Source organism: Antechinus flavipes, chromosome 3 (genome assembly GCF_016432865.1).
Source record: "Antechinus flavipes isolate AdamAnt ecotype Samford, QLD, Australia chromosome 3, AdamAnt_v2, whole genome shotgun sequence".
NCBI lineage: Eukaryota > Metazoa > Chordata > Mammalia > Dasyuromorphia > Dasyuridae > Antechinus > Antechinus flavipes.
In genome coordinates, this window is record NC_067400.1 from 171,952,706 (window position 1) to 171,978,035 (window position 25,330).

General features: G+C 34.9%; 1 protein-coding gene across 1 annotated transcript; it reads left to right on the forward strand.

Moving 5' to 3' along the window:
• On the forward strand, positions 1–25,077 carry LAMP1 (lysosomal associated membrane protein 1). The gene is made up of 9 exons (XM_051984236.1): positions 1–458; positions 9,380–9,498; positions 10,263–10,485; positions 10,600–10,755; positions 20,036–20,244; positions 21,533–21,655; positions 23,196–23,262; positions 23,369–23,539; positions 24,029–25,077. Exons 1-9 carry the CDS (start codon positions 404–406, stop codon positions 24,166–24,168), a joined length of 1,263 nt encoding a protein of 420 aa, XP_051840196.1. The 5' UTR covers positions 1–403; the 3' UTR covers positions 24,169–25,077.
• The last annotated feature ends 253 nt before the right edge of the window (positions 25,078–25,330 follow it).

Sequence of the window (25,330 nt, forward strand, 5' to 3'; positions counted from 1 at the left end):
CGTGGGGGATGGGGAGGGGCGGTCTCGTTGCGGCGATCACATGATCGGCAAAGCTGTCCGCCGGGGTCTCCTTGAGCTGCGGTTCCCGGAGCTGCTGGGGTTTCTTCTTTCGTTGGCTGGGACGTCATTTGTCTTGCTCTCCCCATAACCTATACCCCTCCCCACCTTTCTTCCTCCCTCGTTTCTTCCTTCATCTACCACTTCCCTTCCACCCTTCCGCCAGCGCGCCCCTCCTCGGCGGTTAGCAAGTTGGGGTGCCCCTCGCCCCCCGCCTCCGCTGCCGTCGTCACTGCCAACCGCCGCCAGGCTCGTTCCCCGAGTGCGTCTCGTGCCCCTGGCCCGCTCGGCGCGCCCCCCGCTCCCGGTCCGTCTGTCTGTCCGTCCGTCCCTCCTTTTTGCGCCCATGGCTGGCCCCGGTGGCGCCCGGACGCCTCAGCTGCTGCTCCTGCTGCTTCTCGGTAAGATGGAGGCGGCGGGGAGGGGCCCGAGCCTCGGCTAGAGAGAAGATCGGCGCAGACTGTAGCGGAGGGTGGTGGGATATGGAAAAGGAGGCCCCTGCTCCGGGCCTTGCTCTCTCCGCCCCAACAGTCCGGCCTTGGCCTCGGCTGACTGCCCTGCCAAAGCCGCCGGGGGATGGGAATGGTTTTGGTCCGAAGGAGGTATGAGGTGGGGGCGGCACCTGGATAGGGCCTTTCAACGTAGACGTCTATTTTATGACATCCCCCGTCCCCCCAATCCTCCCAATAGTGGCGATCAGCTCCAGGCCTCTGAGGCCTGAGGAGAGGGCACGGGCCGGAGCCTCGGGTTTGGCCTTTGCCAGCCTCCACGAGGAACGTTTTTAAGTTGAGGGTTTAAACTAACGCGAAACTTTTTTTTTTTTTTAAACTATTTGCCTCGTATTTTTATTTATCGATTTGTCACTGTGGTTTTCAGATAGTTGGTTTTGTTGACCTGGTCAGCCGGGCCAAGAGAAAGCAGAAACATGTGGGCCCTGCTCTTACAGCCTGGAAGAAGTTCAGATCTTGTCTGAAAAATCGACTCAGCTTGTTGTGACTCCAGTTAATACTGTGGCTTTCCCGGGGGAGAGGCTGGGAAGAGATTCCCAGGGCCTCTTGGACTTGGTCCTTGGGTTTCGCAACAGCCACTCCCATCCTTCCCTTTCTTGGGTTCTTCAAATTCGATGGAATCCAAATTAAAGTTTGGGAATTTCTGAGATTTTATCCGTAGCCTTGGGATATAATGGATTGTAAAAACCAAGATTTGGAGTCCTGCACAAGGTACTCGCTTGCTCCTTCCCCACTGAGAGGCTTGGCAGTCACAAGACCTGGGTTTCGGATCTGACACTTCCCACAGCCTGGGGATTCTTTGGCAAGTCACTTGTCTCTGAGCCCGAGTTCCTTCGTGTGTTAAAACTGGGGCAGTACTTCTCATCACCTTCCTCCTCTGGGTTATGAGGGGGAAGCATTGCAAATGAGTTGTCTTATGGACTCATATGTTTGGGAGACTCATGATTCCCAAATGATAGGTGCAGGCTCACTTGAACATCACTAAGAATCTAAGGATTTCTTGAAAGTGCTGACAGAAGAATAGAGAAAGGAAATCAGCACCTATTTCATAGTCTTAACTGCAGATATGTTTTATTTGTTTTATAAGGTAAAGACCCATCTCCCTCGCCATACACTCCTGTTCATTTATCTATTATGGCTTCTTTTTTCTCCATGACTTTGCCCTTCAGTGCAGAGCAAATCAATGATTAGAATGTGTTTGGATTTTTGGAAAATGTAAATGTGTGCATATATTCATGCATTAAAATAATACCTTAAACTATACCCTGTTTAGATCAGAAATCACCAAGAGCACACATGCAAATATTTCTACCTGTTGAGTAAAATAATTTAATTCTGAATCTTCTATAGCTACAGAGATGACCTTGTTCCAGTAGTAAACCTGAAACCTTTGCATGTGACTGGTGAACCTTGCCATCATGTGTAATTAGTTACAAGTGGAGTTGTTTGAACAAGTCAGCTATTTTGTCATGTCACAAATACAGTACCTACTGTATTTTATTAGAAATGCTTGTAAGCATTATAATTCATTTTTCCTGTTTGTTTTAAAAACTAACCTCCATGAATATGGGAGAAAAAGCCATTTCTTGCTCATATAGTAATAACTTATTTCCTTCCTGAATTCAGAAATAAGATCTCACGTTATACCTAGAACCCAGGCAGCTTCTTGAAAATTTTGGAGGAGGCAAGAGTAGAGACCAGCAAGTCCATCCTTATTTATTGCTGCTCCCCCCTTCACCCAAAACATGATAGCATATTGATTTTCATATAGACCATAAGGTATTGATAATATAGGTTGAATTCTTCTTTAATTATACTTTTAGTGGGACAGCTATACCTTATTTTCACACTCTGTATTTAAAGTTACTTTCTAGAAATCAAATTAATTTGATTTAAAAGAAAGAGTTTAACAAAAGTTCATTTAGTGTATGTTAAAGGGAAACAATTATACAAGTATATGCAATTATGTTCCTTCACTACTGTTATCTCTAATAATCTAAGACCATTTTTTAAAATGAACTTAGACCCAGTTAACCCTCCTTTAAATGAAAGAAGGTATGTTCTGCCACAGGTTTATAATATTACATTGGTATATCATAGTCTTTCCATTTTTCTTACGCATAATGTTTATTATGCATCTACTTATAGGGTGCATTGCATTGTATTCGGTACTTGGCTAAATATTCATTTACTTTGAGTTGAAAGATATTAGCCAATTCAAATAATTTCTAAGGGAAGTCAAATAGACTAGGCCTGGTTGCTAAAATATATTTTTATTTAAATCAAAAGATTGAAAGGCTTGAATCAGTTTTTCTACTAAAAGTACAATTTTGTTATTTAGAGATGAAGTATATATGATCTTCACAATTGTGTAGGTGTGGATTTTTATTTTATTAAACACTAGGGGATTTTTTTTGAAAGTTAGAAAAACACTCACCATTAACAACAGATTTATTGAAACATTTCTTCCACATTTGCAAAACAAGCAATTATATAATTTTAGATATTTTACTATTTGCAATGTGTGGTTTTGGAAAAGCCTCACAAAATGAAAAAGGCAATTTCAGTCAGGTCAGCATTTTAAAAATTAAAGTACTAGGTTAACTTAGTGTCTAATTTCTCTTCCTGTTGATTCATAGACTGGGAAAGAGATTAGTTTTCCTGTCTTTTAGTTTCTAAACTGTTTCTTAGTTTATCATAAGGAACACACATAACAGGAAAAGGAATGAGTGTTGAGAGATAGATTATAATCTTTTTTTTTCCATAGCTTTTTATTTACAAAACATAGGCATGGGTAATTTTTCAACATTGATCCTTGCAAAACCTTCTGTTCCAACTTTTCTCCTTCCCCCCACCCTCTCCCCTAAATGGCAGGTAGTCCAATACATGTTCAATATGTTAAAAGTATATGTTAAATACTATATATATATCCAGTTCTCTTGCTGCACAAGAAAGATCGGATCTAGAAAGAAAGTAAAAAGACCTAAGAAGGAAAACAAAAATGCAAGCAAACAATAACAGAAAGAGTGGAAATGCTATGTTGCGGTCCATACTCATTTATTTCCTATAGTGAGAGATGGATTCTATCTTGAGGGGAAAAGATTGAACAATCCTTGAAAAAATATTAATAAGCTCATAGAAAGGCCTATGGCAAATTAGGTAAATGTTCAGAGCAGGATTCTGAAGAGACATGAAAGAACTCTTGGGAAGAAATACCCACCTACACTAAAATTATGGATTCATTATGGTTCAAAGGAAGAAAGTAACCCTTCTAAATCTAATAAAGTTGTTAGATTTTTGTTAGAAGAGTGTTAACCACTCAAACATTTTTTAATTTTGGTACTTAAGTGGTTGCTTTCTTTCTTTCTTTCTCTTTTTTTTTTTTGCTGAGGGGTTTGGGATTAAGTGATTTGCCCAGGGTCACACAACTAGTGTCTGGATCAGATTTAAACTTGGGTCCTCCTGACTTCAGGACTGGTGCTTTATCCACTGGACCACCTAACTGTCCTCACTTAAATAATTTTTTTAAAACCATCTTAGTAGCAAACTTTCTGGGATACATTGGAATATATTATTGAAGCTGTATTGTGAGAAAGTGATTTGTAGATAGCTCAGTGACTTAAGGATAAATCCTTGTACAAAGTATTTGCAATATTAGTAGGAAATGTACAGTCTTTCCATGACCTATTTATAAATTTATTCTTTAGAAAGATTATATGAACATGATTAGTAGATGTGATAACTTCTCTTCCATGCTGAATATTTTTGTGCTTTATTTTATATCAAAGCTGTAGTTAAAAATCTATGTACAAGCATTTTTAAATATCTTGGTATTCCAGAGATTGGGAATTGAGAGTTGCAAGGGATGGGATAAAGCTAATCTAATCCCCAACTCTCATTTTATATTTGAGGAAATAGATTTGTAGAGGCTAATTTATTCATCTAAGGTCACACCATGAGGTAGCTCTTAGAACCTTGATTAAAAATCCAGGTCTTCTGTTTCCGTTATTAATGATTTTAATGCAACTTTTCCAATTTAGATAAAATTAAATGTAATTGTAGAGGGAGACTTTTGCAATCATAGACAACAAAATAGGAAATCCTTCCATTTTGGACTGTTGCAGAATGAAATTTATGAGGTTCTTTCTGTGGTATTTTAAGTCAGTTTTGTATTACTTTGTATTATTGGTATCTGAGCAATTTATTGGTTATTTTATCTTGAGCCTAAAATTTAGTATTTGGAGCTTCAGAAAGAAAAATTCACATATTGTAGTCTACCTTGAATTTGTATAGCATTATCCAGTTTTAAGAGAACAAGTATTCTACAAAAATTGAAGAACCACCTAAATAATATGTGACCTTCTTGAGTGCAGGGAATGGTCTGGCTTTGTCTTGATATTCCCTACAAACCTCATATAGTAAATATTCTTGAATAATTTGATTACTTTCTGCTTATAGAAGTTCCTTCAGGCCACTATCATTCAGAGCCTACTTTTGATTAAGGCACAATTCTGGTTAGATTGATTAAAATCCTTCTAGGGAGAGGGGAAAGAAACTAAACATTTTTGGTATTTTGTGCTAAGTGCTTTTACAAGTACTATCTCATTTGGTCCTCGAAATAAACCTGGTGCTGTTATCCCCAGCAATCTAGGACAAAGGTAAACAGATAAAGTCACTTGGTCAGAGTCGGAAAATGGTAAGCATTTTAGGTTGAATTTGAATTCAAATCTTCCACCAGCTGCTTCCAAATTCTGAAATAACAATAAGAACCTTAGAGGTAATCTTGTTTCCCAGCTCCTAGCTATGGTTCTAGACAATTAGTAGGATAGGAAGCTGACAGTAGTGCTCTGGCTTAGTGTTCTGGGATCATTCCAATCACCTCATTATGAGTCAAAGAAGTTCAGTATCATTTTCAAGCATGGAAAACTGTAATATATTTAAGTTCCAGCTTCTCTCCCTTTTAAAAGCTGAAATTTAACTGCTTTGATTTATTAAAAGGGACAGTGGCTATCTAGAAAGTCACTATTAGTTGCTGGTGATACACTAGAGTGAAAAAGTTAATGCTATCCGAGTCTCTCTGAGTGTATCAGAGGATCAATAAATGAGTGAAGGAAGGAATGAATTTATTGCATGTTAATTAAACAGATGTACAGAGAGGAAAAAAAAACAGTTTCTGTTCTCATGGAATTCATATTATAATGGGGAAGATAACACATAGAGATGGTTTCAGTTTTTCATTTCCAATCACAAATTGACTTGTTTGGCAGTCCTATTGAGGAAAATTTTCTGGGTCTTCAGAACCTATTACTATATTACTTCTGTTTGGGGCAGGGAGAGGCCACAATGGGTAATGTTGATAACTTGCAGGGCTCTTGGGCTGTGGCTGCTGGTGGTGAGAAGTGGTCCTCTTCTCTACAGCGATTGTTTCCTTTGGTGATGGCTGTGGGGTTATAGCCTAGTGCAAAGCATGTGATTTCTAGGACAGACCTACCTATTCAATACTAAGGCTCCTAGGTCCTAGGGAGATCTCCATTAGGATGGTCTGAAGAGGAGGTGTGCTGATGTGTGTCTTGACTGCCATAGCCAGGTATTTTCAACATAAATTAGATAGAGGGTAATTTTAAAGAGAAATTTATTACTGGTGGAAGCATTTCATTTAGATGGTGACTTTTAAACTGTAAAAGGAAACTAGGGGATTTGAAGAGGTGTGAATGAATAGGGTGTGGGACAGTCACTGCAATCAGCTGAGAACTTAATAGAAAAAGATGCCTCTTGGACAGGTATGATTTGGACTATGGTCTAGCAAAAGAAACAAAAGGAATGATTAGATAGCTAGAAGAATCGAGGACCAAGAAAGCTGTGTCATGAAAATCCCTAGAGGACAGGAATGCGTACATAGATAAAATCTTCAGTGTCAGTTGCTATAGAGAAATCCAAAGATCACTAATGGCTAAAGGGGGCAGATTGAGATGATGATGATGTCAGAAGCCTGGAAAGTTGAGATGCTTAAGATTGAAATTCTGAAGACCCAAAAAGAAAAATTCCAACAAAAAGAGAAATGGGATTTTTTTTTTAAGAGACTGATTTTGGATGTACAGGAAACTTAACCAGCCAACTTTTTAAAAGTACAGAAGATGGAAGGAGGACAGGTTAACAGAAGATGAACATAAAAGAGTTATATAGACTCAGAAAAGAATGTAAGGATTGTTAAATCTCAAAATGATGTGAGGCTTCTAAATTATATTAAGGGGAAGGGTGATCAAAGAAGGAGATAGGATATCTGCTTGAAGTGTATGGGATGATAACTGACGAGAGAAAGCAGAGCTGTTACTTGTTGTATTTTTCCAAAGAACTGTACTCTGGAAATAACAAAAAATAAGGAGATAGTAACATATTTCTTAACTACCCTTGATGAATTATTACTTTTGATAACTATCTACTAAGTATTGCCTATAGATAAACTGCATTTTTGAGTTTCGAAAGAATGGCAGATGGGATTGTGCAACACTCAGTGATATTTGAATGATCATGTGGAAAAATAGCCACCATGAGTTTGGAGAAAGGCAAGTTTTGTTTCTGTTTTTAAAAAAGGGAAGAATATAAAGTCGTCTAAGACACTGGTCTATGGACCAGTGAACTTTAAATTCCTCAGAAAATCATTTAAAAAGTGTTTGGTGAATACCCGAAAGGGAAGCAGTGAATATAAAAAGTGAGCTTGGTTTCCCCAAGAATAAGTCACACAGGGGCAGCTAGGTGGTGCAGTGAATAGCCCTGAAGTCAGGAGGACCTGGTCTCTGGTCTCAGACACTTAACATTTCTTTGCTGTGTGACCCTGGGCAAGTCACTTAATGCCAATTGACTCAGGGGGAAAAAAAGAATGTCACACTTACCAAACTGACCTTTTTCTTTTTTCTTTTTGACAAGATTACTAAATTAGTAGATGTGAGGAATGTGGATATAATTTATATGTGGATTTTTGTTGTGGTTCAGTCGTTTCAGTTTTATCATGACTTGGGTGGTTTTTTTTTTTTTTTTTTGGCAAAAATAATGGAGTGGTTTGCCATTTCCTTCTTTAGCTCATTTGGCAGATGAAGAAACTGAGGCAAAACAGGGTAAAATGACTTAAACAGGCTCATGTAACTAGCCTTACTAGGCTTATGGCCACATTTGAACTCAGGAAGATGAGACTCCTAGCCTGGCACTCTATTCACTGCAGTGCATAACTGCTTCATATTATTTTTAATAAAAACTTTTTTTTTAAAGGATGTTATTTTATTCTCACTTGCAAAAGCAATTTTTAACATTCATTTTAAAAATAAATTTTAGTTCCCTAAGTCCAATTTTTCTTGTGCAGCAAAATAACTAACTATATGGATATGTATACATACATATATTATATTTAACATATACTTTAACATATTTAACATGTTTTGGTCTACCTGTCATCTGGGGGAGGGAGTGAAAGAAAGGAGGGGAAAAGTTGGAACAGAAGGTTTTGCAAGGGTCAATGCTGAAAAATTACCTATGCATATATTTTGTAAATATAAAGCTATAATAAAAAAATACCAAAAAAAAATACTTTTTAATTCCAAAATTCCCCCCTCCCTACTCTCCTCTCTCCTCGAGAAAGCAAGCATTTTGATGCAGATTATTTATATGAAATCATTCATATTTTCTTATCAATCATGTTGCTAAAGAATGCAGACAAGAAAGAAGAAAAAGAAAGAAACCAAAAAATACTCCATTTCTTTTGGAAGTGGATAGCATTTCTCATCTTAAATTCTTGGGAATTATGTTGGATCAAATTTCCGAGAAATTGCTAAATTATTTGAAATTGATCATCATACAGTGTTGCTATTGATTTTAGTAAAACTTTTGATTAAAATATTTTATATTATTCTTGTGAAGATATGTATTACATGATCAATAATCCTAAGGATCTGGAATTAGAAAGTTAGTGCAGTTTAATAATTTTTGTTAATGATTGGGATAAAAGGAGTGATATTATGCTCACTGGATTTTCTGAAGACACAAAAGTTAGCGTCTGCATGGCTTACATGCTACATGACAGAATCAAGATCCAAAAGGATTTTTTTTACAGACTAGAATCTCATTCATAGGCAGGTATTTAAAAAAAAAAAAACAAACAAACACCACCCCCCAATAAAAAATAAAAGAGGCATGAGTTGGAAGCAGTTCTAAAAAGATTTTAGTGTTTTGATGAACTGCAAAGTTAATGCAACTTGGGTTGTATTAATCTTAGCATAACTTCCAAGAGTAGGAAGGTGGTAATTTCATTGTACTCGTGCTCTTGTCAAATCTTATCTGGATACTGTGTTTAGTTCTGAACACCATGGTTTAAGAGAGACTATTATAAGTTAAGAGTGGCCAGAGAGAAGGCATTTACGATAGTGGACCAGAGGATATGATGTTCAGGATCAATTGTAAGAATTGGACCTGTAAGAAGCTGTTAAGTGAAGGAAGGATTAAACCTGTTTCAGAATAAGTAAAAGTGGAAAGAAATAAATTTAGTCTTAACCAGAAAAAAACTTAACAATTAGAGCTGCCCAGAAATGGAATGGGCTGCCTTGAGTGGTATTGACTTCTTTTCTCTGCCTCACCCGTACTCCACTCCCCAAAACAGAAATTTAAGATTCGTTTATGGTTGGACTGGTAAGTGGCTGTTCTCAAATTCTATGTGATAGATGACTTCCTGGGGAAGGGTGGAGGAAACCCAACTCGGTTTGAATGTCCTGTTTTCCTAAAAGTAAATTTCATTTGAATTTTTAATTTTTCCCCCTCATTGTCAACAGGACTCATACATGTTGCATCTTCAATATTTGTGGTGGAAAATGGCACTAAAACTGCATGCATAATGGCTAACTTCTCAGCTGCCTTTATTATGAACTACACCACTAAGGGTGGTTTTCTGGTAAGTAATAGCTCAAGATTTTAACAAACATTGAATTTCATTTTAGTTTTTTAACCTTCACGAGTGGTACAGTTTACTTTCAGTTTTCTTCTTTTATTAGATGCTATGTTAACACTATTGTCAATATTACTTTTAAAGCAATTTTTAACCTAATAACTGCAAGGGTAAAACAGCTCAGTGTTTCTTGTCAATGACAAAACTTTTTAAAAAGTGTTTGCTTTCCCGGCCAGGGAAGAGTTATTTATTATTTAGACTGATAACTTTGCTCTGCACTTTCTGGGTAATTTCATTTTAGTGAGAAAAATGGGTTGTAAAAAATCACTGTAAGTATCAGTAATTGAAAGCAAATACAAAATATTGGCAGGTGACGATATTTTTACTTAACATAAAGGGCAATGCCATTTCTTTGAACATATCAGGGTTTACAATTTAAAACCTTAATAGGCTGACCATTTTACATCATGTTTTTGCTATTATGTTTCATTTAGACTTTTTTTTTTGACTTAAGGTCTTTCTTTGAGAGGTAATATGGCCAATAAAGGGTCAGGATTAGAAATCAGAGTGTCTTGGAGTCATCTCCCATCTCTTGAAGACAGCTTACTTAAGACAATATGTTATGGGACAAATGCTGATTTATATTGGTATAGAGAGAATTCCCATATGAGTGAATGAGCTTTAACCAACAAATGACATGTACAGAAGATATCTGTGAATTCACTTAATAAACTTTATTCTAACAAGGTTTCAATGTAATTGTCTTGTAGAATACAAGTTTTGATCTTCCACAAAATGCAGCGGTATTGAATAGCAGCAGTTGTGGTCAAGAGAATGCATCTAATCCCATTCTAGTGATTGGTTTTGGAGGAGGACATACTTTGACTATGAATTTCACAAGGACTTCAAAGAGTTACCAAGTTCAACTATTAAGTTTTGCTTTTAACTTGTCAGATAAAGTTTTATTCCCTAATGCAAGTGCAACTTCCAAAGGTAAAGAGAAATGTATTTGACCAGTTTATGGAGAAAATTTGAGGAGGGAATCATGAAATTCTTCATTATTTGTAAATTTTTATTAATTTTTTTGTTGTTGTTGTTGATATACAGAAATGAGTGTGGAATCCCAAACTGATATTCAAGCAGATATAGATAAAAAATACAGATGTATCAGTGACAATCAAATAAGTATGAATAATGTAACAGTAACCCTGAGGGATGTTACTATTCAGGCATACCTTTCAAATAACAGCTTCAGTAAGGAAGGTAAGTGCTTTTAATTAATTAATCATTGTTGTGTTCTAAATGACTAAACATTGCTATGTTCCTATTGCCTTATATCTGGACATAATAATTTGTGGATTAACATCCATATTGGCAAATGATAAGTTGGTAAAAATTGCATTGTATAAGGAAAACAATATGCCAAGCCATCTTTTTCTTTCAACTAAATTGGCCTTGCAAATTAGGATTGATGAGAGTTGATTAAAGCACTGGGAACAGGTACTATCTCCTTAGTTTCTGTGGATCATTATAAGTTTGTATCTTGGATAACATATCGTACCCCTTGTTCCAAACTGTTGGTTTCCTTTTCAGTTTTTTCATAGCTCTTATATTTCCTAGTTTTCCCAGTTAGCAATCTCCACTTGTTTGTTTTTTAATTATTTTTAATATTTTTAAACTGTTTTCATCTCTTTCAGGAACTCTAGTTGAACTTGTTGCTTAGGCTGTATTTTTCTTTGAGGCTTTGCTTTTAGATTCTCTCCTTTGGGGTTTGTGACTTCAACTTCCTTGTAATTGTAATAATTTTTAATTGTAGGATTCTTTTTTATTTGTTTGTTTGCTTACTTCTCCATCCTGCTTCCTAACTTCATATTAGGTTTGGACTCTTATCTACTTCTGCAGGAAGATGTGGACTGGTGCTTTCTTGGGATTTTGAATATTGCATTTATTATTCCAGGATCTCAGAAATAGCTCAGGTTGGGAAGCTGCAAGCTTTCAGTTCTCTCAGGTCTAATCAAGGATGAAGTGTGATCATTGTCTTAGTCTGAGCTTTGCAGATTTCTGACCTGGGTTAGGAGCAACAGTTGTATGAACTGGTCCCATATGGAGTTTCAGTAGACTGTGCTGGATTATGTGATAATCAGCTAGCTGGAAAGTTCTGCTAGTTCAGAGTGACAAAATTGTAGGTTCCCTTTTGGTCTAGGATTCCTGCCCTGGTTGTGGCATTGCAGGGTTCAAACTGCCTGGAGTCTGGAATTGAAACCTCACTTTGCTTCTGGTATTAGACCCATACAAGTATTGCTTACTTTGATACTAACTCCTTGCTCAGAGCATAGTTTAGGACCTGTAATGGTTCCTCCCTGCTGGGATGCCACCACCTAAGCACAGGTCCCTTTCTCAATTTTCCCTGGATCTGTGACTCTGAACTGGATACTGTGCAATAGAGTTGCCAGTTGGCACTGTTCCTGCATAAGTTTTTTCTCCCTGTATTCTGGATTTGTGACCTCCTCTTTTCCTGTTACATAGCTTTCCTGCTGGATCTCTTCCCCAATGTTTGCTTATGGCTCTGATATCCAGAGTATACTTATGCTAGAAAAATAGCTCACAGTAATTTTTTTTTTCTTGGATTTCTCAGTTAGAAAAATCTAGATCTCTTTTTAAGAAACAAGGAAATGGACTTGCCAGTGCTTCTCTTTTGCTCCTCCATCTTGGCTCCCATTATCTTACGAAAGCAAGTAGGCTTAAATATTATAATCCTGTCTCATACATAGAAGAGAGACTCCATTTTTGTGAATAGGTCTTGAAGATAATTTGAAAAATTGCTACATTTTATTTTTATTTATTTTTTCCTTATTTATTTATTTGTTTATTTATTTAAATAATTATAACTTTTTATTGACAGAACCCATGCCTGGGTAATTTTTTTACATTATTCCTTGTACTCACTTCTGTTCCGATTTTTCCCCTCCCTCCCTCCACCCCCTCCCCCAGATGGCAAGTAGTCCTATACGTATTAAATATGTCATAGTATATCCTAGATACAATATATGTGTGCAGGACCAAACAGTTCTCTTGTTGCACAGGAAGAATTGGATTCAGAAGATAAAAATAACCCGGGAAGAAAAACAAAAATGCAAACAGTTTGCATTCATTTCCCAATGTTTTTTCTTTGGGTGTAGCTGCCTCTGTCCATCATCGATCAATTGAAACTGAGTTAAATCTCTTTGTTAAAGAAATCCACTTCCATCAGAATACATCCTCATATAGTGTCATTGTATATAATGATCTCCTGGTTCTGCTCATTTCACTTAGTATCAATTCATGTAAGTCTCTCTAAGCCTCTCTGTATTCATCTTGTTAGTCATTTCTTAGGGAACAATAATATTCCATAACGTTCATATACCACAATTTACCCAGCCATTCTCCAATTGATGGACATCCTTTCATTTTCCAGTTTCTAGCCACTACGAACAGGGCTGCCATAAACATTTTGGCACATACAGGTCCCTTTCCCTTCTTTAGTATCTCTTTGGGGTATAAGCCCAGTAGTGAAATTGCTACATTTTATAGAATTTTAGATTCAGAGAATTCTTACAAGAAAACTGAAACTTAGAACTTTTGTCCATGGTCACATAGTTAAGAGACAGAAGTAAAATTATAGTTATATCTTCTGATGTAATTCCCTTTCTAATCCATTGCCTTTTTTATTACCACTTAGTATCAGTAGTTATTTATATGATTTTAGGCATGTAACCATCTCAGTGTGACAGTTTCTTCATCTATAACTGAATATAGGCTGAATGCTTAGCCCAAAGTTAAGCAGTGTCTGTCTTCTAAATAGGATTGAGGGGAATAAAATCCAACCAGCAGAACTAAACTGTCCTCCTATAACACTTCTCTACTAAATCTTGGGGAGCTGATTGCAAGTAAATCATGTAGAAGATAATGATCATTGCAGTTGGATTTCTATCATGAGGAGGAAGAGTCCTCTAAGGAGGGGATTCTAAGGCACGATCATTAACACTATAGGAACAGAGAAGATAATTTACTATGTGGTATGAAATGTTCATTTTGAGGAATCATAGAAAGGTTTCTGGGGCATGAGCTGTCTTGAAAGCTAAGCAAAATAGTTTGAACATAATATAGACAAAAGGAAACATTTTAAATGCTGGCGGAGATTGGAGATGATTAGATGATTACATTGATATATTGAGGGAGAAAATACTTGAATTGCTGGAAAGAATATATGAAAATATTTCCCTATTTAAAATGTTAGAGTTAGACAATTGAGAGAAACTAAGTGATATAAAAAGTCACAAAATTTCTGACTTGAAAGGACCCTTAATTGCCATCTGGGCCAACCCATGCCTGAAAAAAAATCTAATATATCACAACTATAAGTTTATTTGAAGACTTTCAGGGGACCATAAATTACTTAAGTCAGCTTTTTCCACTTTGGGTCACACTTGATCTCAAGGCTGATTTTGCTTTTTTGAAATTTCTATTACTTACTCATAGTTGCAAAGTGGAACTATTCTGATCCATCTTCTATACTGACAACCTTTCAAGTACTTTTGAAGACAACTATTAGGTTTCTACCATCACACTCTCCTCTCCATTCTTCTTTCCAGGATAAATTTGTCTAGCGCCTTCAGATGATTCTGATGTGGCATGAACTTTAGACTGTTCTTTGAGAAGGCCCTTGTCTAGCTTATCAGTGTGTTTTCTAAAATGTAGGACACAACTGAACACAAGACTCATGACAGGGTCATAGTATAAGTAGTATAGGTCTGTTACCTTATCTGTGTTCTTGTTAGCTATGTTCTACTCTTGTAGAATAGTAACATTAAATTTTTTAAATGATATTCACATTAACTTAGTAAGTGTGAAGTGAACTCAAATCTCTGAGTCTAACCAATTCAAAATGCATTTAATTGTACTTCATCATATATATGTTGTATTTGTTTACTTGTCATATTGTTTATGACCTTTATACACTATAAATTATAATCTTAAGATCATAAAATGAAAATTTTAAGGGACTTTAATAGTCATCTAGTTCAGTTCCCTCATTTTGCAGGTGTGAAAACATCACTCCTGAAAAAGTTGGTGCACTTGGCTCAAGATAAGCAATTTTGGAGTAGAAAAATTACAAAAACCCAGATATGAATCGAAGTCCTTTTTATTCTAGAATCCAGTATGTTTGTCTATTATACTAGATTAGCTTCCATTGAGGGTAAGGCCTATTTTTGTCTTTGTATTTCTAGAACTTGCAAGCAGTACCTTGTATACAGATAGATGCTGAGTACTTTCTGAATACATGAATGAAATGTTTTCTTGAAATCTAGGTAAAAATAGATCTACAACATTCCTCTACCAGTTTAGTAATTCCTGTGGGAAAAAATTAATATTAGTTAGGTATTGCCTATTCATGAAAACATCCTAAGTTAGCTTTTTGTAGTTACATTTCTGCTTTGAGATCTTTATTAACTATTTCTTTGAAAATAAATTCTAGGATTTTATGAGAAATTAAGTCAAACTCATTGGTTTAGAGTTTGACAATATTGTGCTTTTGCTTTTTCTAAAATTGAGGCTTTTGCTTTTCTTCACGTCTGTTTTCAGCTTTCAGAAATAGTAGCTTAGGCACAGTTGGCAGTTTTTATAATACCCCAGGATATACTGTTTGAATGAGATGATTTGATTCTCCATTGAAGCCTTACCTTCAATGCTGTGAATTTTTATCTCTATTTATATAGGATACCATCTTCCTAGGAGCCATTTTTGTTATATTGTTTTCAGTCTAAAATGTATTCTCCTTGGCAGCAAAATCAAGTCAAATAAATAAGAAATGAGCAGCTTTGCCTTGACTCTTTTGGGAGCATCACTTATCCTGGTGATCTTATCTTTTCTCTGGTCCTTCCTCCTCATAAAGTGAAACTTTAAATCATTGCTTTAAATTGTTTTCTTGCTTCTGTGTACTTTATTTTGTAATCACGTTGCTTGTTTTGTGGTGTAGTGATATTCCATTACATTTATCTGACACAACAGTCAAAACCAATGGATGGGCATCTCCTTTCTAGTTCTTAGCCAGTATAAACTTTTATACTATTTTTTTATTTTATATTTTATATACTATTTTTAGTATAAAGAGAATCTTCCTCATAATTCTGCTATCATTGGGTCAAAGGGGAGAATATAATTCTCTAGAACTATTTTCCAGAATAGGTGGACTAGTCAACAAATAATTTTAGAAGTAATCCATTAATGTGTTTATCTTGCTTTTTTTTTTTTTTTTAAACCACAGCTTTTCCAACATTTTTGTCCTGAAACTAGTCCCACAAAATTGTGCCATGCTTTTTTCTATTCTTACTGTTACCTTCCTTTCCTTTCATCTTTTGGATATTGTTTTGAACCTAATTTCTTCCACTCTGCTTTCTAGTTTTTCTAAGAGTTCTTGTTAATAAAGAGTTTTTTCGAAAAACTATGTAATATATATTTTGTGGGATCTTTGAGTTCAAATTTTGATTGTTCTACATCTAGTCTGTTTAATTTTTTTGTTTTTCATTTTTTAATTTAATTTTAAATGGTTCTGGTTGTTATTGCTTTATAATGTAGCTTGTGTTATGGAAATAATATTTTAATTTCCTTCATTTTACAACTTTTGCCTTTTTAGATGCTTTATTATTTCATCTAGCTCTGTAAAATAGCTTGGTAGCTTGTATAACACTTGATTTATTAATAAATTTAAGAATAAAATCATCCCCTAAGCTATTAGGGTTTTCAAAAACTTCATCTTTTATGTTACTTTTGAATATTTTCCCCATAGATAACAGTTTTGGAAAACTTAACTTTACTTTTTTGATAAGGTTGTCTCATCAGAGGAAGTCACAGGCACCATGTATATGACCTGGGTGATGGAGTTTATTCATAACTGGTTGACAAGTTCAAAAAATGTGGCTTAATGGAGTAGAGTCAACCTGGAAAGAGTTGTTTAGTACAGTACTGTGACTTAGTTTGTTAAATATTTTTGTTGGTTTGGATGAAGAACAAAAGCCATAATTTTCATGTTGTTTTGTATTGCAAAGCTGAAAATCAAGATAAATAAATTCTGTCATCTGATGAATTAATTACCTGTCTCATAAGATTTTGTCAATTAATTTTAAGTTGTTAAGATTGACAAAAATCTTTATGGGTTAGAACTGGATCATAAACGGAAACCAACAAATTGAAATATAATAGATATAAATGTAAAGTCTTACTTTTGTTTTAAAAAACAGTTGTAAAAGAACAGGCCTCGTAGGGAGGAAGACATAGGATTTTTAATAAATGTGAGTCCATGACTGCCAAGAAAAGCATAGTAAGATTGAGCTTCATTCATAAATATATAATATCCAGAATAATTGAGGTAGTCATTTCAGTGTTTTTCTGTGGTGGTCACACCCATATCTGGAATATTGTAGTCAGTTCTGTGAATGCATTTCAAAGTGGTTATTAATAAACTACATTGTATCCAGAAAAGGGCTATTACTGAAGGAGAGGGTCTGGAAACTTTGGTAAGGAATAGATTCATTTGCCCTTTTTGACAGACTGACTAGCTTACAAAAAAAAAAAAAAAAATTCTTAGTCTTACCCATGATTCTTATCTGAATTTGGGTCCTGAGAGCAAAAGTTCATGAGACATAAATAAGATTTCTCTTTTGGGGGATTTCATATTTATACAGAAAATTATACAGAAAAATTTGGAAATAGATAAACTTTGTTTCTTTTCAGACCCTCAGTCTTATGGTTCATAGAACTGGAAAGGAACTTAAGATTTTCTAGTCTAGACCTATAAAGAAGCTAAGGCCCTGAAAGGAAGTGATATATACAAGAAGAAACATCTAGTAAATGCCAGAACTAAAACTTGAACCTGTATCCTTTGACTTCTAAACCCTTCGTTAACAACTCTCATTTTAGGCTTCTCTTATCCCTTTCCCAACTTCTCCATATGCTGTAAAGTTAACTTGTCTTCTTTCCTATCTTTCCATTCTGAATTCAAATAGAAAGGAATCCAGATAACTAAATTCTCTATCTGATGGTTTAATATGGTTTCTGTAAAGAAGAATTGATCTAAAAAGGAAAGCAACATAAGCCAAATCTCAGTAACACTAATATGTTATGGTCTCTTTAGTCTTACAGAAAAACTAAGAGTTTTTGTTTTAACCCATGGTTTAGTTGAAGAAGTAAAATATATTTAATAAGAGGACTGTTTATTCATTCTATCCTTGCCTGGTGTTGTGTTCTATGAATCATTCCTTCTAAACTATGCCTACTTTGGGCATACCTCACTGGGAATCATCTTAATTATCATTTCTGTTTATACCACATTAGGGCACCCAAGTATTAAGAGGCTGATTGTAGTGTTAACTTTACTGATAATTAATATAGTCATAGAAATGTTGAAAACTGTACCATTTACATTTATTTATTCTACTAGTTTTAAAGAAGCTGAGATTTCATTAAAAATACAAAAAGCTGAAAAAATTCTGGGGCAGTTAAAATGCATTAATTAAACTAGTTATAAGAATTTCAATTGCAAATTCACATTTTGTTCTGGTGTAGGTTGTAGCTACAGGCCCAGTAGCTACAGGGTGCCGGCCCTGAAATCAGGAAGACTCTTAAATTTAGAATTAGACTCAGCTGAATGACTCCAGTTTAAGACACTTAACCTTTGTCTTGTCTCAGTTTTCTCAACTGCCTAGTGCCTGTAGTAGGGACTTAATCAATACTTATTTCCCATTCTTCCTCTTTAGTAGCTATGGTCCTGATTAGACTTCTTTTCTACTTAGTTTTTTCATTTTTCTTTTAGTGCCTCGTGGATGTATTTTTACTTGTGTTTTCTAAAGTCTTTGAAGGGGCAGCTACAGTGGATAGGGCACTGGCCCTGGAGTTAGGAGGACCTTAACTCCAATTGCCTTGCAAAAAAGCAACAACAACAAAAACAAAAAATAAAACAAAAATTAGTCTTTGCAAAATAAAATCTTTCATGCATCATGTCAGGAAAAATGGAGGCAAACATAGGATTTTTTTCTGTGTGTGTGGTTTTTTTATATACAAAACATATGCATGGGTGATTTTTCAATATTGACCCTTGCAAAAACTTCTGTTTCAACTTTTCCCCTCCTTCCCTCCACCCCCTCTCCTAGATGGCAGGTAGTCCCATACATGTTAAATATGTTAAAGTATATGTTAAATACAACATCTGTATACATATTTGTACTGTTATCTTGTTGCACAAGAAAGATCAGATTTAGAAAGAAGGTGAAAATAACCTGAGAAGAAAAAATAAAAATGCAAGTAAACAATAACAGAAAGAGTGGAAATGTTATGTTGTAGTCCACACTCATTTCCCAGTATTCTTTCTCTGGCAAATATAGGTTTTAAAGTCAGTAATTCCAGTCCATCTCCTTTCATGTAGGAGATGAAAAGTATGTTTCTTTTTCCAGTCTGGGAATTGCAATTGGTTATTGTGTTGATTCAGTTCCAAAGTCTTTGAAAGTTATTTGTCTTTACAGTGTGTCTTAATTCTGCTCATTTTGCATCAGTTGATTCTCTGAAACCATCTCCTTCATCATTTTTTATAGCATAGTAGTCTTCTATTACCATAATCTGTTCAGGCATTCCCCAGTTGATGGACACCCTCTCAGTTTACACTGCAAAAAGAAATGCTATATTTTTATATATGTGAATACTTTTCTTTCTTGGATTTCTTTTGGAGTAGTGGTACAGCTGCATGAAAGGGCATACACAATTTTAATAGCTTATATCTTCCTATAATCCTTTCACTGTTGACTTTCCATGTTAGTCATCTTTGTATAAGGTGAAATACACATAGAGAGCTACTGATTGGCTTCCTCCTGCTTAGGATGGGCTAGATTCTCACTACCTAATTGAGAAATTGAGGGAAAAAATGTTGGTAGGATAAAGTGAAAAGGATATTTGCATAATAGATGCTATTTGTAACTCAATGATAACTTGGATAATTTGAAGCAGTAATTTCTTGGATTTTTTGGTGGGTTTTGGGAGGGTAATCCTGAAATATTTATTTTAAAAGAACATTATTATCATATGAAACTATTAGCTTGGTAATGAATGTGATAGTTTAAAATAGTTACGATAGTAATATTATTCTGTACCAAAAAAGCTAAGCATCTGCCATTATGATCTTTATCTAGCATTTAATTATCTTTGGGATTTTTGGTTCAAGTTACTACCTTAATTTTAAGAGAGAAAGCCACCTTTGTGAACTATTCAGATCTTTAGGAACAAATGTTATTATTAATGGCATTTTGGTTAAACAGAAAAACATTTTCTCCATATGTAGGCAAGAGTTTTTATATATGAGAGTGCAGTTCTGCTAAAGATGGATTATGAGGAAAAGTTCTGCAAATCTAAACAGATCAAAGTTTAGCCCTATTTAAAGACATTCGATTTTATGGAAGCTAAGATTATAAGACTTATGCATTCCATCAGCCATATTCAGACCTTTGCTTCTTTCTTTCAGAAACTCGTTGCAGTCAAGATACACCTTCCCCAGCACCAGTGCCTACTACACATCCAACAACAACTGCACCTATACCAACACCTACTAGGCCTCCTACACCAGAAACTCCATCTGTTTCTAAATATAATGTGAGTGGCACAAATGGAACTTGTCTTCTTGCCAGCATGGGTTTACAACTGAACTTCACCTATGAGAAAAAAGACAATACGGTATGTTTTTTCCTTACATATGCCATCTTTAATGGGAAATTTTTTACAAACAGAAGTTTAGACTTTATAAAATGGATTTTAGTAATTCTTAAGTTGCAAGTCTAATTTGTCTTTTTAAAAATCTTATATTTTTTGATCAATCTCCTTCATTTTTTACTATATATAACAAAAGCAATCCCTTTTAACAAAGATTTTTAAAAGAAAGGAAAAAGTCATTTTAGCCAAGCCACTCAATATGTGTAACAGTATGTACAATGTTTTACATCAGTAGTCTTGACTCTTCCCTGACCCTGCCTCTACTACCTGTGCAAAGAAAGGAGAGAGATATTTTCTTAATTCTTTTCTGGGATACTATAAATACTGTACTATGAGACTTAGTACAATTTTAATACTTTTCTAAGTGAATACTTCAAGTGAAAAATTGAGTTTTTCTCAGATTTTCGTTATCTAGAGCTTAAGTGATTCATCTTTTTGCTTCCCTAGAATCAAGTAAATTGTGTGTATCTAACTTTTGTTCTGGGTTATGATGGTCTATAGCTGACCAAGGTTTAGGAGATAATGGGCTATGACATTCTTTTATCCTAGTAAACAATTTTTGGAATAATCAACAGCCACAAGGTTGATTCTGTTGAGAACTGAAAGATCTGTAGCTTTCTTTACTTTTAACATTTTTAATGTGTTCGTTTTCTGGTGTGTTCTTTCTACCTGAAGATATAAAGGAATGTAATGTAGGATTTTTTTTACACTGTTTTTAAAGAATGAATAAAAATATTACAATATTGGAGAAACCAAAAAAATTGAGGAAGAAGGGAATTGAGAATATACAATCTGTTAGGAACGAGGAATATACATGTATTGATGTTATTAATTATATGATTGATGTTAATTAAATTGTTATTGCCACAATAGGACCAGCATATAGAAGCACTTGAACAACAAATACTTTGAAAGCACAATCGAAATTTGGGAAAACCTAAATGTATGATACTTATTTCATCCTTAGTTCTCCATGTCAGTATAGATCAAAGATTAAACTCTGATTTTTCAGAGCTGTCTACCTTTTGATCAAATTAACTATTTCTACCTTTGTGTAGTGCTAAGGATTTGATCAGGTATTTCTCATGAACTCTAAAAATAATTTATGTGGCATTGGCTGCATTTGTTGTAATAGAGCATAGCAAGAAGAAAAGATAGTTTATTTGAAAACAGTTGGAGGATAGCTGTATAGTGAATTTTTTTTTCTATAAAAGATTTATGGAGTAATAGAACTAACTTTTTTCGCCCTCAGAGTGTTAGAAGAATAATTAATATCAACCCAAATAAGACTACTGTAAATGGGAGCTGTAGTCCTCAAGTAGCTGTCTTGGAGCTGAACACTGAGAATTCTACTCTCACTTTCCGTTTTGGAATGGTAATAATTTTCTCTTTGGGGAAGGGCAGAAGGAGGGAAACTTTGAAGGGAATCCTGTATTTGCTTCATTTCAATCTTAGTCTTAACCAAAAAGCATGAATCATTTTGATTCACAGTGGTTGCATTACTCAGAGGGAAAGAGAAGAGCTGACAGGTTTGGCATTGGCTTTAAAAGTACATTTTCCAGGAGGAGCAAGTCAGTATTTCATCATTTTCATGTTAGAATTAAGTGAGGACCTTAACTCCTGAAATTCATGGGTCTTTGGTAGTAGTGTCAAACGCAGAATGTAAGGTTCCCTTGGATTATATGGATGTATAAGATAACATTTTTCTTAGATACTGGAGAATAGCAGAGTAACTAAAAATTCTTAAGAATCTTATCCTAGAACAGCAGTTATCAAAGTATGGTCCAGAGTCTCGTGGGGGAGTGGGAGAGGGGAATCTAGTCTGCAAGATCAAAATTCTTTATGATGATACAAAAGATATTTTCATTTTTAACATGGTAAATATTGATAGATATAATCGACATTTATAAATACAAGCTCTTTGGGATCCTCAGTAATTTAAAAAGAGCTTGAAGGAGTGCTGAGAACAAAGAGTGTGATAACAGCTGACATGAGTTATCCCCATTTCTTTAGTCATATAGCCACCGTTCTATTTCAGGCCTTCCTCACTTAATTTTTTCTTGTGTACCTTTGCTTTTCTTTGGAATCTCATTGTTCACACTCCTGCTTCAGTTATGTTAGTTGTTCCCTGTTGAAACTAAGGTAAAATACAAACCTCTTACATTTGGCCTTTCAAAGGCTAAGCTCTTTACAACCTGCTTCCAGTCTTATCCCTGGAACCTGATTTTGCATTTGTGTTCTTTTTTGTGTTCTCTGTTCTTTGTACATATCTCTGTGCCTTTGCAAACACTCTACTCTCCCTTCTGCCAGAATGATATCTTTCTATTTTTCTTTATATAGTATTTTTTCTCTTTTAGATATAGGAATCATTTAGCAATGAGAAAAAATAGGAATATATATTATGGTATAGGACCTCAGACAAAGACTAGATTGAAATCCTACTTTTTATACATATTGGCTTTGTAAACTTAAACCAGTCAGTTACTCTTTTGGCATCTTAGGCAAATTGAAATTTACACATTGCAAAAAAGGTGTTTCTTGGGACGGGGGGCTACTCATCACTAATGCCAGTGAAACCACAAGTCTTTTAAAAAATGGAAAATTAAGGTAGTGAATCTTTTCCATTCTTTATTCATGTTTCTTTTCTGTTTCAATCCCCCCTCCCCCCAAAAAAATATACCATTAGACTATGTTGCTTTAGAAAAATATAAGTTAATACTTAATTCCTTCACACTGTGTGAAAAGCTTGCTGAGGGTGTTTGTCTCCATTATAATAATTGCTGTGGTTTCTCTAAACAAATATGGGTTTATTTTGGTTCCAAATCCTTATTCTTGGTTCCAAAGCCAAAGTTGTTATTGTGATCAAACTTATTGTCATATGTGTCTAATATTTAATGTCTTTTTTTTTCTTAAAGAATGCAACTACTAGCAAGTTTTTCCTACAAGGGATCCTCTTAAACACGACTTTGTCTGATGCTAAAAGTAAGAGTTTTGTTCTTATTTTTATTTGATCATAAATAACTTATATTTTCTTAGTATTCTGTAGAATTATATTTGACTTAATAAAAAAACTATGTATGTTACACAGAACCCAGTTTTGAAGCTTTCAATTATTCACTGAAAGAGCTACAAGCCACTGTAGGAAATTCTTACAAGTGTAATGCAGAAGAAAATGTTCAAGTCACAGAGTCATTTTCAGTCAACATATTCAAAGTTCGGGTCCAGGCTTTCAAGGTTGAAGGTGACAAATTTGGATCAGGTAAGTAAAACCTGTTGAAAATATTTACTGTCTTCAATGGTCTTATAAAAAGCTCTGAAGTAATCTTATCAGGATGGAATCTTATGGATTAGTAAAATCACAGATTCCTGTTTTTAATCTCTTCTATAATTGTGCCTTCCTTTTCCAAATTTAAAATCTATTGGGAGAATTACTCTTCTGTGATAACTTGCATAGCATAACTTAAGAGTTTTAAGTAACTCTTAAGTTACATTAAATATTTAGGAGCAATGTAATTGCTTTTAAAAATAATACCTCTTTAATGATGGAAGGAATGGGTTTTGTCTGTTTTGTATTTTGTTGGGTTTATACAGTCAGCTATCCTATAGGAGCTAACCTCTCCCCCTCTGTCCTCTTTCCTCCCCCAGTTATGTAAACCAGTAAATATAAGAGGCAACAAAGTCTCTTTTAAAGGAAGAAAGGAGAAAAAAAAATCTATTTTAACCTTTTGGTGCCTCCTTTTTATTTCAGTGGAGGAATGTCTTCTGGATGAAAACAACATGCTGATCCCTATAGCTGTTGGTGGAGCCCTTGCTGGATTAGTCCTCATTGTTTTGATTGCTTATCTTATTGGAAGAAAGAGAAGTCATGCTGGATATCAAACAATTTAAAGATTGCACTTATTTATCCACCACTATAGATCAACAGTAGTTGCAAGAAGCCTATGGTTCATTTCCCTGAGCTTAAATTGATATTGAAAGGGAGGCACACTTTCTTGCTAACTGCTGTCCCCTTCCTTCCCCCTCAAAGTCTGCTTTATCAAATGTGAAGTCCATCTTGCAACATTTACTATGCACAAAAGAGTATCTTCTGAAATGATGGTGTTAATTTTGCTAACTTGGTTAAATATTTTGCTAACTGGTTAAAGATTAATATTTACCAAAGTAGACATGTAAGCTAAGGTTAAGAGTGCTTTTCTAAATTGGCATTGACTTCATTATCATTTAACTTTTTAAGACTGGTGTTCATTTATTTCATTCTTTACTTCAGATTTAAGCCTCATAAAGGGAAAAACTTCAGTCTTACTACTTATAACTGCCCTGTGATGTAAGTTAGCAAATTGTTATGCTGATATACTTAAGAGATTCAAATAACAACTGAAAAATCAAAAACTAAACAAAGTACTACAGAAGGCAGGGCTCTGAAACTCTTTAAATTTAGCTTTAAAAACCAGAAAATGCCTGGCATGTGCAGAGGGTGAACAATGCAATATTCAGACCTTATAGGAATTCAATTGGACAAAATATTTCTTTGGTATTTTTAATGCTCTGCCACTTAAAAGAGATGGTACTTTTTTAAAAATAAAATGGGTGTTATTTTTATTTACATTTTTTGTAAAGTGAATTTCACTCTTCTGTTTGAAGTTCCAGGGTGATCCTATTTCTGCACATGTGTACAATATAGATTTCACTCTGCTGATTTTTCTGCTTAAAGCTTGGTTGGGGTTGTACACTTTAAGGATCAGTTCGGATGTATGCATTGCCTGTAACAATGCTAATAAAAAATTCTTTTTCTTTGTTTGTTTGGACCTGGTACTCTTATCACCTGACATTTAGGTGTGTCAGTGGGATCAGTGTTTACCCAATATTGTGTGATTTTTTAGTTAAGACTAATTAATTGGCACAATGTTTGGTTGGTTCTCTTTGAAATTTAAGTGGATTATGGCTGAGATTGCATGCACTATATATAGTAATATGTGTAACTGTGGGGTGAAAACTGGAGCTGGTTTTAAGGCTACATTTTGGTTTTTGCTTTATTCTAGGGGTTCTTTTT